The sequence below is a fragment of the Aulonocara sp. 'chitande type north' Nkhata Bay genome, linkage group LG2 (assembly GCF_057382095.1).
Source record: "Aulonocara sp. 'chitande type north' Nkhata Bay isolate Kocher_YH1m ecotype deep benthic linkage group LG2, A_spYH_male_GT1.1, whole genome shotgun sequence".
Taxonomy (NCBI): domain Eukaryota; kingdom Metazoa; phylum Chordata; class Actinopteri; order Cichliformes; family Cichlidae; genus Aulonocara; species Aulonocara sp. 'chitande type north' Nkhata Bay.
This window is the reverse complement of record NC_141345.1, coordinates 26,843,900-26,858,116: the sequence shown is the minus strand read 5'-3', so window position 1 is coordinate 26,858,116 and position 14,217 is coordinate 26,843,900. Positions and strand designations below refer to the sequence as shown.

The window sequence follows — 14,217 nt, the reverse complement described above, 5'->3', positions numbered from 1 at the left end:
TTCTTGTCTCCCCAGAAACACTTCCCTTGTGCTTTTGGAAATCTGTTTTTTTTCTATTTCCGTTTTAATTTTTCCTATTTCCGTTGTGTTTGTGTGCTTTTGTAGTGTTTTTCTTTTTGCTGGTGTTTTCTTAAATTGCAGTCCGTTTGGCCTCTCAGGGCCACCGTATATTTAACACATATTTAACAGATCTGTTAATTCATTATCCGACATTCAGTGATATACAAAAATCTTACTTATTCAGAGCAGCATTTCCTTACCTTCTCTTTGTTAGGTAAAGTCTGAGTCCTGGTAAAAGTGTCTCCTCCATTAATACTGATCAGTTCTGCATCTACAGGTGGAAAAGGGCCTGGGAAAACCACCACGTCACTCTTGAGTGTGTCTGAGCTGAAACACACGTCATACTGCTGAGTAGCTTTAGAGTAAGACCAGCTCCCGTCAGGGTGGGTGGTGATCATGGGGGCACTGTATCTGCTGAAAGTGCCATCTGTCCTGTGGCATCTGACTGCTATTAAAGTGATGAGGCTGAGCATAAAGATGACGGACACCGACACAATGGCAACCAGCAGGTACAGGTTCAAATCCGAGAAGCTGTCTTCCTTTACAGGCACATGTCTGAACTGAGTCTGGATTTCAGCCGTGCTTTCAACCACCACCACATCAATAGACACAGTAGCTGACAGGGAGGGTTCTCCGTTATCAGAGACCAAGACCACCAAGGGATGAGTTTTGAGGTCATTGTCACTCAATCTCCTCCTAGTCCTGATCTCCCCGGTGCTGGTTCCGATCCTGAACAAGTTGTTTCCTTTGGGCTCAGATAGGTGATAAGAGAGCAGCGCATTGTATCCAGAGTCTGCGTCTACAGCCCTGATCTTTGCCACAAAGTATCCCGCTTCAGCAGAATAGGGGATGCTCTCACTGTTAACGGAGCCGTGCTGAGAGTAAGGAGCGAGAATTGTTGGATTATTATCATTTGCATCCAGAATTAAGACCTTAACAGTCACGTTGCTGCTGAGCGGAGGAACACCAGAATCTGTGGCCTGGACTTTAAATTGAAACATTTTCAACTCCTCATAATTAAAAGGTTGTAGAGTGACTATGCCTCCAGTCTCTGAGTTAATGCTGATCATTGTAGAGAGCGGCCCTGCGTTATCACTGACTAATGAATATCTCACCTGCCCGTTTTCGCCAGCGTCAGCGTCAGTTGCACATACAGTTTTTAAAACAGTCCCGACAGGACTGTTTTCTGCCACATATATATTAATTACAGTATCTCCAAACAACGGTGCGTTATCATTTACATCAGAAACCTGAATAGTAACTACACTGGTGCTAGAGAGAGGGGGGCTGCCTTCATCAGTAGCTTTAATAGTGATATTGTAGTGCGACACAAGTTCCCTGTCTAGAACGCCACCAATGATCAAAGAATAATAATTTTTATAATTTGTCTCCAATTTAAAGGGGACCGAATTCAATATCTCGCATTTGACTTCACCGTTTTTGCCCCCGTCTTCGTCGAGAACCGAAACAAGTGCAATAGCAGTGCCACTTTCAGCGTCCTCCTTAACTGTATTGAGCAGTGACGTCACGGTGATGTCGGGGGCATTGTCATTTAGATCCACCACCTCTACGAGTACTTTACATTGTGCTGTTAGCGGAGGTTGGCCTTTGTCCGTAGCCTGCACACGGATTTCAAAAGCAGGGTTTGTTTCATAGTCAATAGTTCCTTTAACTGTTATTATTCCTGTTTGCAAATCAATTTCAAAGATTTCTAATACACGATCCTGATCTTTCGAATTAAGTAAATATACGATGTCTTTGTTTGCACCCTCGTCAGCATCAGTTGCAGTCACTGTTACTACTGTAGTGCCTGATGGTGCATTTTCTTTAATACTTGTTTTATACAATGATTTTTTAAAAGTTGGGATATTATCATTTATATCCAACACATTAATTATGATCTCTGACGTGCCTGATTTAATAGGTGTCCCTCCATCTATAGCCGTCAGTGTGAGTTTAATTACAGCCTGCTTTTCTCGGTCTAACGCTCTCTGAAGAACTATCTCTGCCGAAACACTGTCCCCTTTGTGCACCGCTAAAGAAAAATGTTCATTCTGGTTCAGCTTGTAAGTGTTAACACCATTTCCCCCCACATCGGCGTCGTAAGCCGACAGCACAGGGAACGTAGCTCCCGGCAACACGCTCTCTGCAATGTCTATAGTTTGAGATTTGGCACTGAAAGACGGGGGGTTATCGTTTACGTCAAGAATATTGACTTCAATACGGTAAAGTTTCAGCGGATTGTTTATCACAGCCTCCACGTTTATTGTGCATTTTGTAGCTTTAGCGCAGAGCTCTTCCCTGTCTATTCTCTCACTCACGTAGAGAAAACCTGTCTTCAAATTTACATCGAAATGCTTCCTTTTTGATCCAGTAACAATCTGAAACATACGTGACTCCAGATCCTGTACATTTAGGTTCAGATCCTTGGCGAGATTTCCAACGGAAGTCCCCAGGTTCACCTCCTCAGACACGGAATATGAGAGCTGAGTGGATACCGCTCCCCAGTTATACTCCAAGACAACAAGCATTAGATATATCCCGAAGGACGCCTTTCTTCTCGGCAGATACATAATTCCATACAACATAGATCCTTATGTCGGTCTGTTTTTCGCTTTTTGGCGGCGAAATGTATTTTGTGAGACTAAAGTAAATGCCAGTGCATTTTTCTCAAGCCTCCCCACTTCGTCCTGCCTCTCATCCTAACAAAGCACAGACAAAATGATCCTTCTATTGTGGGAGGGGCCTTCAACCATCAGCGATCAGCCGGCGGTATTACGGTCTAGACTGTCGCCCCATGGTCATTTTAAGTAACTACAGTTAAGGAATGAATGCAATCAAATCCTGCTGTTGTGTTTGAAATAATAAGACTTGTTCTTAATCGAGTCACTCACACCTTCTTTCTTTATATTGTGAGATCCTAATAGTACAGTATAATGTAATCGCCACATATTTCAGAACCATGGAGAGAGTATCATTATGTTGATGCAGGCACTCCTTATTTGTTTGACCTTATACCAAGGGACACGCCGTTAAAAGACTTTCAGAACCGAGCCTTGGTTATTTCTAAACAAATTACAAATGATAACATAAACAGGCTTCATAAGTCAACAAATAGACATAGTTGAAAATGTGATTTCTGTTGTTATGCTTTCAACCTTTTTAACTTCTAGCCACAGCTTTAATCCAAGAAAAAATATATTATTGTATATTAATTTAATTTAAAAGTGAATGGATAACAAGTATATTTACAAACAAAAGTTTATATCAAGGCTGCTTGAAAAACAAAACAAAACAACACAAAACCTGACTCTAAGTTTTGTTAAATGGAAGTGCTTATTTTAAATCTTGATCATTTATATTCAGGTATACAGTGAGTTTAGTTACTGTTTGATACATTTCACTTTTCTGTGATTTGTTTCAAAATGACTGGTGATTGTTGGCAAAATTATCATGTCAAAGGCCAGATGTTCTAAAGACTGCAAAAAGAGCCCAGGGGAAATGTCAGCGAACAGTCCCTTACAGACCATTTGAATGACAACAAGCTAAAAGTTATTTGTTTTCTCCAGAAACCCTCAAAATATATTGTATAGCTCATATCTAAGCTTTTACCGTAAAGATTTCTACAGTAACACTTTTTTTTACCCTTTGACATAAAACACAGATACAAAAACTATGAAATATGAATACACTATAAAATTAATAAATGGAAAATTAACTAAATTTTTGATCAAAACATGAAGTAGAAATTTTTTATTTTATGTTACAGCTCACCTTACATTATCTAAGGTTCAGCCTTACCTTTTCTTTGGTAGGTAAAGTCTGAGTCCTGGTAAAAGTGTCTCCTTCGTTAATACTGATCAGTTCTCCATCTACAGGTGGAAACGGGGCGGGGAAAACCACTACGTCACTCTTGAGTGTGTCTGAGCTGAAACACACGTCATACTGCTGAGTAGCTTTAGAGTAAGACCAGCTTCCATCAGGGTGGGTGGTGATCATGGGGGCGCTGTACCTGCTGAAAGTGCCGTCTGTCCTGTGGCATCTGACTGCTATTAAAGTGATGAGGCTGAGCAGAAAGATGACGGACACCGACACAATGGTGATCAGTAGATACAGGTTCAAATCCGAGAAGCTGTCCTCCTTTACAGGCACATGTCTGAACTGAGTCTGGATTTCAGCCGTGCTTTCAACCACCACCACATCAATAGACATTGTAGCTGACAGGGAGGGTTCTCCGTTATCAGAGACCAAGACCACCAAGGGGTGAGTTTTGAGGTCATTGTCACTCATTCTCCTCCTAGTCCTGATCTCCCCGGTGCTGGTTCCGATCCTGAACAGGTTGTTTCCTTTGGGCTCAGACAGGTGATAAGAAAGCAGCGCATTGTATCCAGAGTCTGCGTCTACAGCCCTGATCTTTGCCACAAAGTATCCCGCTTCAGCAGAATAGGGGATGCTCTCACTGTTTACAGAGCTGTCCTCAGAATATGGTGCGAGAATCGTGGGACTGTTGTCATTTTCATCCAGGATAAAAATGTTGACAGTCACGTTGCTGCTGAGCGGAGAAACACCAGAGTCTGTGGCCTGAACTTTAAATTGGAAAGTTTTTAACTCCTCATAGTTAAAAGACTGAAGGCTGATTATATCACCAGTCTCTGAGTTGATGTTTAATAATGTAGATAGTGGCACTGAGTCACTGTTGCTTTGTAAAAAAGAGTAACTCACCTGACTATTTCGATCAATATCTGCATCAACTGCTGTCACTGTTTTAATAACTGCTCCTACTGGACTGTTTTCTTTCACGTAGACGTTGATCACACTTTCTGAAAACTGAGGTTTGTTGTCATTTACATCTGACACATGAACAGTTATAACACTTGTGTTGGAGAGTGGTGGGCTGCCCTCATCAGTAGCAGTGATGCTGATGTTGTACTGAGGTGCAGTCTCTCGGTCAAGAGGACTGTCCACAACTAATGAATATGAATTCTTATAATTTGACTCCAATTTAAAAGGAACATTATTAGAAATTTTACATGTCACCATCCCATTTTTACCTCCATCTTTATCAAATACTGAAACAAGAGCAATGGCTGTGTCAACTGATGCGTCCTCTTTAACAGTGTTCAACAGTGATGTGACTGAAATTTCAGGTGCGTTGTCATTAACGTCTAATACTTCAACCAGTAATTTAGCATGTGAACTCATGGGAAAAACTGCGCTGTCAAAGGCTTGCACTCGAAGTTCAAAAGCATTATTTTCTTCAAAATCAATATTCCTTGTACTCGTTACAGTTCCTGTTTGTTTGTCTATAGAAAACAAATTAGTTTTTTTCCCCTGACTGACTTCACTGAATAAATAAATCACCTTTCCATTCTGTCCTTCATCTAAATCAGTGGCATTCAGTGTAATTATTGATGTGCCTATTTTAACATTTTCGTAGACCCTGGCTTTATACAACCTTTGGCTGAAAATCGGAGGATTGTCATTAATATCTAACACATTGATTATTATAGTCATGCTTCCGGATTTAGCAGGTGTTCCTCCATCGATGGCAGTCAGTGCGAGCTTAATCACAGACTGTTTTTCTCTGTCTAAAACTGTCTGAAGCACCAACTCAGGAGTTACACCTTCTTCTTTATGTGTAGTCAATGAAAAATATTCATTTTGACTCAGCTTGTAGGTATTTACGGAATTTTTCCCACTGTCCGCATCGTTAGCTTGATGCAGAGGAAATTTTGCCCCTACTGCCGTGTTCTCAGTTACGTTGATTACCTGCGACGTGCGTTCAAATGAAGGGGAATTATCGTTGACATCTAATATTAACAGTTCAATACGGTACAGTTTCAGAGGGTTATTAATAACAGCTTCTACACTGAGTGAGCATTTGGGCTCATCACCGCAAAGCTCCTCTCGATCTATTCTCTCGTTAACATAGAGGGCTCCAGTTTTTAGATTTACCTCGAAATATTTCTTCTTTGATCCAGCAACGATCTGACACATGCGGGGCTCCAAATCCTGGATACTAATGCTCAAATCTTTCGCGACATTTCCGACAACAGTCCCCAGATTCACCTCCTCTGAGACGGAGTAAGAGAGCTGCCCAGAAACCGTTTCAGAGTAACAATCCAGCAGCACGAAGACGAGATATATCCACACACAGCTCGATCTGCTCGGTCCAGTCATAATTATGTTCAACAAGAAAAAGCATAAAAATTGACACGGTGTGTAACGGCATAAACAGAAAAAAATCAATAGGTCTATGGCAGGATATCAGCGTTTCTCGTACCGTTCTCTTTCGCCCTCTGATTCTCTTTGTCTGAATTGCCTGATAAACATAATCGTCATTTGAATCTGGGAGGAGCCCCGAGGCATTCAAAGAGGAAGCTTAAATGGAAAAGTCTGCAATGTCCCCGTGTGGACATTTGCGAGAACTACCCACATTATCAAACGTCTTAATACACTTGACCCTCATAAACGAACAGTCAAATATTAACCCCAGTGTAAGACGTTGCCATCATGATTATATATGCCATTCTGGTATTCTGTGTTTTTATGAATACTATTTCTATTGGAAGCTAACTTAGAAGTAAAGGTAAAAAATGAACCGTCTTATTGCGATTAAGGAGATTTTAAAAAACAAACAAACAAACAAACAACAAAAAAAATTAAAGAGGGATATTAATTAATCATCCGAACACTTTTTTTCTATATTCTTTTCCTAATTTGAATGTTTCTGTGTTTATTAGAGCATCATCACAGCTACATTGTGAGTGATTTTCACGTTACAAAACCAGTTTAATTTAGACATAAAAATGGAGAAAGCCCACATTAGCATATTCTCCCTTTTAAAAATGACACAAACAAAAACGTTGCATTTTTATACACATTCAGTATTCGTTAATATTTTCTCTATATTTTCTTTAATTAAATCAAATAACTGAATTTTTTTTATTCAAAATGCTCAATTGAATATGTAAATCACAACTCAACCTTGAAGAGCAATGATAACCTTTAGTACACTGCACAAGATATGTGTCAATTTATCAGTCAAAGTACACACATATCCTAAGATCTTCAAGAAAAAAAGAAAAAGGAAAAAACACAGGACCACAAATGGTGAACTACACGTTGAAATATCTAACCGATAGACAGCTGTGATTTAGATGAGAACTCATCATCAAATACACAGCATCTGACATTTCTTGTTTAAATCACTAGATACACCACGGCTAAGATAAGAAAAAAAAGGACCATTGAAACTGTAATGACGAGCAATGACAATGTCCAAGTATTTAAAAATTTCATGGACTCACCTTTTCTTTGTTAGGTAAAGTCTGAGTCATGGTAAAAGTGTCTCCTCCGTTAATACTGATCAGTTCTGCATCTACAGGTGGAAACGGGGCGGGGAAGACCACCACGTCACTCTTGAGTGTGTCTGAGCTGAAACACACATCATACTGCTGAGTAGCTTTAGAGTAAGACCAGCTCCCGTCAGGGTGGGTGGTGATCATGGGGGCGCTGTACCTGCTGAAAGTGCCGTCTGTCCTGTGGCATCTGACTGCTATTAAAGTGATGAGGCTGAGCAGAAAGATGACGGACACCGACACAATGGCGATCAGCAGGTACAGGTTCAAATCCGAGAAGCTGTCCTCCTTTACAGTCACATGTCTGAACTGAGTCTGGATTTCAGCCGTGCTTTCAACCACCACCACATCAACAGACACAGTAGCTAACAGGGAGGGTTCTCCGTTATCAGAGACCAAGACCACCAAGGGGTGAGTTTTGAGGTCATTGTCACTCATTCTCCTCTTAGTCCTGATCTCCCCGCTGCTGGTTCCGATCCTGAACAAGTTGTTTCCTTTGGGCTCAGACAGGTGATAAGAAAGCAGTGCATTGTATCCAGAGTCTGCATCTACAGCCCTGATCTTTGCCACAAAGTATCCCGCTTCAGCAGAATAGGGGATGTTCTCACTGTTAACGGAGCCGTCCTCAGAATATGGCGTGAGAATCGTGGGACTGTTGTCATTTTCATCCAGGATTAAAACGTTGACAGTGACGTTACTGCTGAGCGGAGGAACACCAGAGTCTGTGGCCTGAACTTTAAAGTTGAAACTTTTTAACTCCTCATAGTTAAAAGACTGCAGGCTGATTATATCACCAGTCTCTGAGTTAATGTTTAATAATGTAGATAGTGGCACTGAGTCACTGCTGCTTTGTAAAAAGGAATAGCTCACCTGACTATTTTGATCAATATCTGCATCAACTGCTGTCACTGTTTTAATAACTGCTCCTACTGGACTGTTTTCTTTCACGTAGATGTTGATCACACTTTCTGAAAACTGAGGTTTGTTGTCATTTACATCTGACACATGAACAGTTATAACACTCGTGTTGGAGAGAGGTGGGCTGCCCTCATCAATAGCAGTGATGCTGATGTTGTACTGAGGTGCAGTCTCTCGGTCAAGAGGACTGTCCACAACTAATGAATATGAATTCTTATAATTTGACTCCAATTTAAAAGGAACATTATTAGAAATTTTACATGTCACCATCCCATTTTTACCTCCATCTTTATCAAATACTGAAACAAGAGCAATGGCTGTGTCAACTGATGCGTCCTCTTTAACAGTGTTCAACAGTGATGTGACTGAAATTTCAGGTGCATTGTCATTAACATCTAATACTTCAACCAGTAATTTAGCATGCGAACTCATAGGCGAGGAAGCTCCATCACTGGCTTGTACTTGAAGTTCAAAAGCATTATTTTCTTCAAAATCAATATTCCTTTTGCTCGTTACAGTCCCTGTTTGTTCATTTATAGAAAACACATCTATTGGTTTCCCACGACCAACTTTGCTGAATAAATAAATCACCTTTCCATTTTGTCCTTCATCTAAATCAGTGGCATTCAGTGTTATTATTGATGTGCCTATTTTAACATTTTCGTAGACTCTGGCTTTATACAACCTTTGGCTGAAAATCGGAGGATTGTCATTAATATCTAACACATTGATTATTATCGTCATACTTCCGGATTTAGCAGGTGTTCCTCCATCGATGGCAGCCAGTGTGAGCTTAATCATAGACTGTTTTTCTCTGTCCAAAACTCTCTGTAGCACCAACTCAGGAGTTACACCCTCTTCTTTATGTGTAGTCAATGAAAAATATTCATTTTGACTCAGCTTGTAGGTATTTACAGAATTTTTTCCCACGTCTGCATCGTGTGCTTGATGCAGAGGAAATTTCATTCCTTCCGCTGTGTTCTCAGAAATGTCGATTTCTTGTGACGTGCTTTCAAATGAAGGGGAATTATCATTCACATCTAAAATAATAATTTCAATACGATACAGTTTCAGAGGGTTATTAATAACAGCTTCTACACTGAGTGAGCATTTGGGCTCATCACCGCAAAGCTCCTCTCGATCTATTCTCTCGTTAACATAGAGGGCTCCAGTTTTTAGATTTACCTCGAAATATTTCCTCTTTGATCCAGCAACGATCTGAAACATGCGGGGCTCCAAATCCTGGACATTGATGCTCAGATCTTTCGCGACATTTCCGACAACAGTCCCCAGATTCACCTCCTCTGAGACGGAGTAAGAGAGCTGCCCAGAAACCGTTTCAGAGTAACAATCCAGCAGCACGAAGACGAGATATATCCACACACAGCTCGATCTGCCGGATCCAGTCATAATTACATTCAACAAGAAAAGGTGTAAAATAGTCACGGCGTTTATCATGAAACAATCAAACCTTATAAAAAACCAAAGGCGCCCACGTTTATTCTGGCATATTTCCTATAAACATAATCAGTGTTCATTCCCGTTCTCGTTCGCCCTCTAAATCTCTTTGTCTGAATCGCCTGAGAGACATCATCATCCTCTGAATCTGGGAGGAGCACCGAGACCCTACAGAGAGAATTTAAATGTGATGGTCTACAATGTCCCCGTGTGGACAATCGGAAGGACTGCACTCAACTTCCAACATGTCATTACACTTCAGTTCTACAGCAGTTTAGATGCCAGTCCTACTGCTTTTACGCTGAAACATTCACCACATTCACCAACATTGTGACCGCATGTCATTCCACTCATTTTTCAGGAAGGTGTTTTCACACTAAAGCTAACTAAAGAAAACTGCTGAGCGATTTTCCTGCACTAAAGAGCTTTGAAATTCGAAGACAATTTCCGACACAAAAAAAATCGATAAACTTTTTTTTTTTCGTTTTTCAGGGTTCATCAGATCAGTCTTTTTTCACGTCTATGGAGTCCTATCACACACAAAGTCCAGGGATACTGAATATAAAAATTGCGATTTAATCTGAAAATACTCTACATGAATGCAAAAAAGCACATCTGCCTCATTATTTGCTGATTGAAAAATTCATTAATTAACATGTATTCCACACGTTTCTGGGAGTAACATGCATGATTTCTCGATGCTCCTTACCGTTCTCAGTTAGAACGTCACTCTGGCTACACAAAAAATTTTTAAATTTAAATTTAAATTGGATTTAAAAATCCAATGTAAGACATTAAAAGTAGAGTTTTATTCTACTGTGCTACGTTGAAGACTGCCGTGTTCCAAACCCCACAAGACAGTTGGATGCACCAAATCCCCAAGTGTTCTGAAATTTGCAAGGAAAAAAATATGATCCATCATGCACCACTTATTTAGATGGGAAAAGCATCACAAGAAACCAGAGCTAGTTACAGTTTATTCCAAGGTACTACACTCGTAGTATTTCTGTATTTAAGTCAAATTGCAGTTTTTTTTCCCTACTTGGGCAGGATAGACCAAAAATTAGATAGCTTAAGAAAACTTTATCCATTGGCCGTTAATTTACACCCATCACACAAGATGCGCAATTAGAAATACTTAATTCATCCATATGCTTACCTTTTCTTTGTTAGGTAAAGTCTGAGTCCTGGTAAAAGTGTCTCCTTCGTTAATACTGATCAGTTCTCCATCTACAGGTGGAAACGGGGCGGGGAAGACTACTACGTCACTCTTGAGCGTGTCTGAGCTGAAACACACGTCATACTGCTGAGTAGCTTTAGAGTAAGACCAGCTCCCGTCAGGGTGGGTGGTGATCATGGGGGCGCTGTACCTGCTGAAAGTGCCGTCTGTCCTGTGGCATCTGACTGCTATTAAAGTGATGAGGCTGAGCAGAAAGATGACGGACACCGACACAATGGCGATCAGCAGATACAGGTTCAAATCCGAGAAGCTGTCCTCCTTTACAGGCACATGTCTGAACGGAGTCTGGATTTCAGCCGTGCTTTCAACCACCACCACATCAACAGACACAGTAGCTGACAGGGAGGGTTCTCCGTTATCAGAGACCAAGACCACCAAGGGGTGAGTTTTGAGGTCATTGTCACTCATTCTCCTCCTAGTCCTGATCTCCCCGGTGCTGGTTCCGATCCTGAACAGGTTGTTTCCTTTGGGCTCAGACAGGTGATAAGAAAGCAGCGCATTGTATCCAGAGTCTGCGTCTACAGCCCTGATCTTTGCTACAAAGTATCCCGCTTCAGCAGAATAGGGGATGTTCTCACTGTTAACGGAGCCGTGCTCAGAATATGGCGTGAGAATCGTGGGACTGTTGTCATTTTCATCCAGGATTAAAACGTTAACAGTCACGTTGCTGCTGAGTGGAGGAACACCAGAGTCTGTGGCCTGAACTTCAAACTGGAACGTTTTTAACTCCTCATAGTTAAAAGACTGCAGACTGATTATATCTCCAGTCTTAGAGTTTACATTTACCATTGTCGAGATTGGCAAGGAGTTACTTTTACTCTCAACAATGGAATAGGTTACCTGTCCATTTTGATCAATATCTACATCCAGTGCAGATACTCGTTGCAGAGTAGCTCCCAGTGGACTGTTTTCCTTTAAATATACATTGAACACAGTGTCTGAAAACTTAGGGGGGTTGTCATTGACATCTGAAACATAAACATTAAAATCCTTCGTACTTGTGAGAGCTGGGATTCCATCGTCTTTAGCTGTGATAGTGATATTATATTGAGAATGACTCTCTCTGTCTAGCTGACCATCTACTACCAAGGAGTAGTAATTTTTATAATTCGTTTGTAACTTAAAGGGGCTTTCACTTTTAATATCACAGTGGACTATTCCGTTTTTACCCCCATCTCTGTCCACAACTGACACAAGTGCAATAGCAGTACCTATTTTTGCATCCTCTTTTACAGTGTTACTGAGGGTGGTTACAGAAATTTCAGGGCTATTGTCATTTAAATCCACTACTTCTATTAATACTTTGCACTGTGCTGTCATTTGAGGAGAGCCTTTATCAGAAGCTTGCACGCGGATTTCAAAAGCCGGGTGCTCTTCAAAGTCAATCTTCCCCTTGACTGTCAATAATCCCGTGTGCTCATCAATTTGAAATATATTGAGAACATGGTCTTGGTCCTTGCTGCTTAGTGAATATGAAATTTCCCCGTTTGGCCCTTCATCACTGTCTGTCGCCGTCACAGTTATCACTGATGTGCCTGGCGGCGTGTTTTCAGTGACACTTGTTTTATACAGTGGTTTGGTAAATATTGGGACGTTATCATTATTGTCTAAGATATTGATTATTAACTGTGAGGTTCCGGATTTCGGTGGTGTTCCGCCGTCTACAGCAGTCAGCGTGAGTCTTATTACTGGTTGTTTTTCTCGGTCTAAAGGTTTCTGGAGGACTAGTTCAGCAGATACGCTCTCTCCTTTATTCGCTGCTAATGAAAAGTGTTCATTTGCACTTAATTTGTACATACTGATGCCATTTTTCCCCACATCGGCATCAAAGGCTGACAATACAAGAAATTTAGTCCCGGGTAATGTGCTTTCTGCTATTTCAATACTTTGCGAGTCAGTACTGAAAGCTGGATAATTATCATTAACATCTAGAATATTTATTTCTAAGCGATATAGCTTGAGTGGGGCATTTATCACAGCCTCCACGCTCTGTGTGCATTTCGTGGCCTTTCCACAGAGCTCCTCTCTGTCTATCCTATCACTGACAAAGAGAACGCCCGTCTTTAGATTTACCTCGAAATATTTTCTCTTTGATCCGCTAACGATCTGAAACATGCGAGGCTCCAGCTCATGGACATCTAGGTTTAGATCCTTGGCTATGTTTCCTACAGAAGTCCCTCGATTCACCTCTTCTGATATCGAGTACGAGAGCTGCCCGGACGCCGTTTCCGAATAAAAATCCAGCAGGACAAAAAAAAAGTATATCACCGCAGGACTTGTGTTAATTGAAGCCATAATCCAAAATGACATCAAACCAACTTTAAACGGGTCCCGTTTATGCCAAATATTGACAGGAAATGTTATCAATTTTCTTCTGCTTCATCCTCAGCGCAGATCATGCTCGAGCCTTTCTCCGTGCTTCTGTTTCTTTGTGTCACAGCCCAACAAGACATCATTACGTTATCAATCTGGGAGGGGCCTCGGGACTTATGTCTCTGATTTATGGTCTACACCGCCCTCTTATGGCTCTATACACCAATTACAACAGAAACCAAGGGAAAATAAAATAAATATCATCAGTCCAGTTTTACAGAACCAGAAAACATCAGGTTGATTTGTTAGGAAAATAAAACACTGCTTATATTGTTAGTGTATAACACTGTCTTATTTATTTGTTTTAATTTTAGAATATATTTGTTTGTTTTTCGCTTGTTTCAGCCTTTAACTGAAATATACCATCTAAGGCGTGAAACCCATTGCAGTGTGTCAAAAACGGCGTATTCACAAAATGTCGCTGTGTTTTAGGTATATGCAAAGGGTATATTGAAAGAAATTGTAAGGACACAAGCAAAATCTGAGTTATTACAACATCGAGTGAAATGACTGTCAAAGAGCAACAAGGCAACGATGAACGAAAAAATAAACGCAAACAAGAAGGAAACGAACCCTAAAACAATAATGAACTACGCAAATATATATGAAACAATCTGAAAGGAAAATCAAATAAATATTCTCACTTGCAGTGATTATATTAATTTTAAACAAAACCACCAAAAGCTCCTTATCCGCATACTGGCTTCTCTTCTGCGGCATTTAAACAGCGAGTATTTAAATGGAAAAGACTGGCTTAAAGCTGCGGACAGTTGTAAAGGGTAATCTTTGAAAGCAGGAGAAATTAAC

The 14,217-nt window shown here is 40.6% G+C and overlaps 1 protein-coding gene across 13 annotated transcripts in view; it reads right to left on the bottom strand.

The window, feature by feature from the left end:
* LOC147338011 (protocadherin alpha-C2-like) overlaps positions 1 to 14,217 on the bottom strand; it is a 196,890-nt gene that overhangs the window by 64,926 nt on the left and 117,747 nt on the right. Inside the window, exon 1 of one of the 13 annotated variants that reach the window (XM_086313852.1) lies at positions 10,957 to 13,441. The exons of 10 other annotated variants lie outside the window; for them this stretch is intronic. In XM_086313852.1, coding sequence (XP_086169978.1) covers positions 10,957 to 13,347 — 2,391 coding nt within the window. In that variant the 5' untranslated portion in view covers positions 13,348 to 13,441. Of the gene's footprint in view, positions 1 to 260; positions 2,772 to 3,861; positions 7,317 to 10,956; positions 13,442 to 14,217 lie in introns of those variants that run through there. 2 more of the 13 variants (XM_086313934.1, XM_086313861.1) reach the window with 2 other exon arrangements.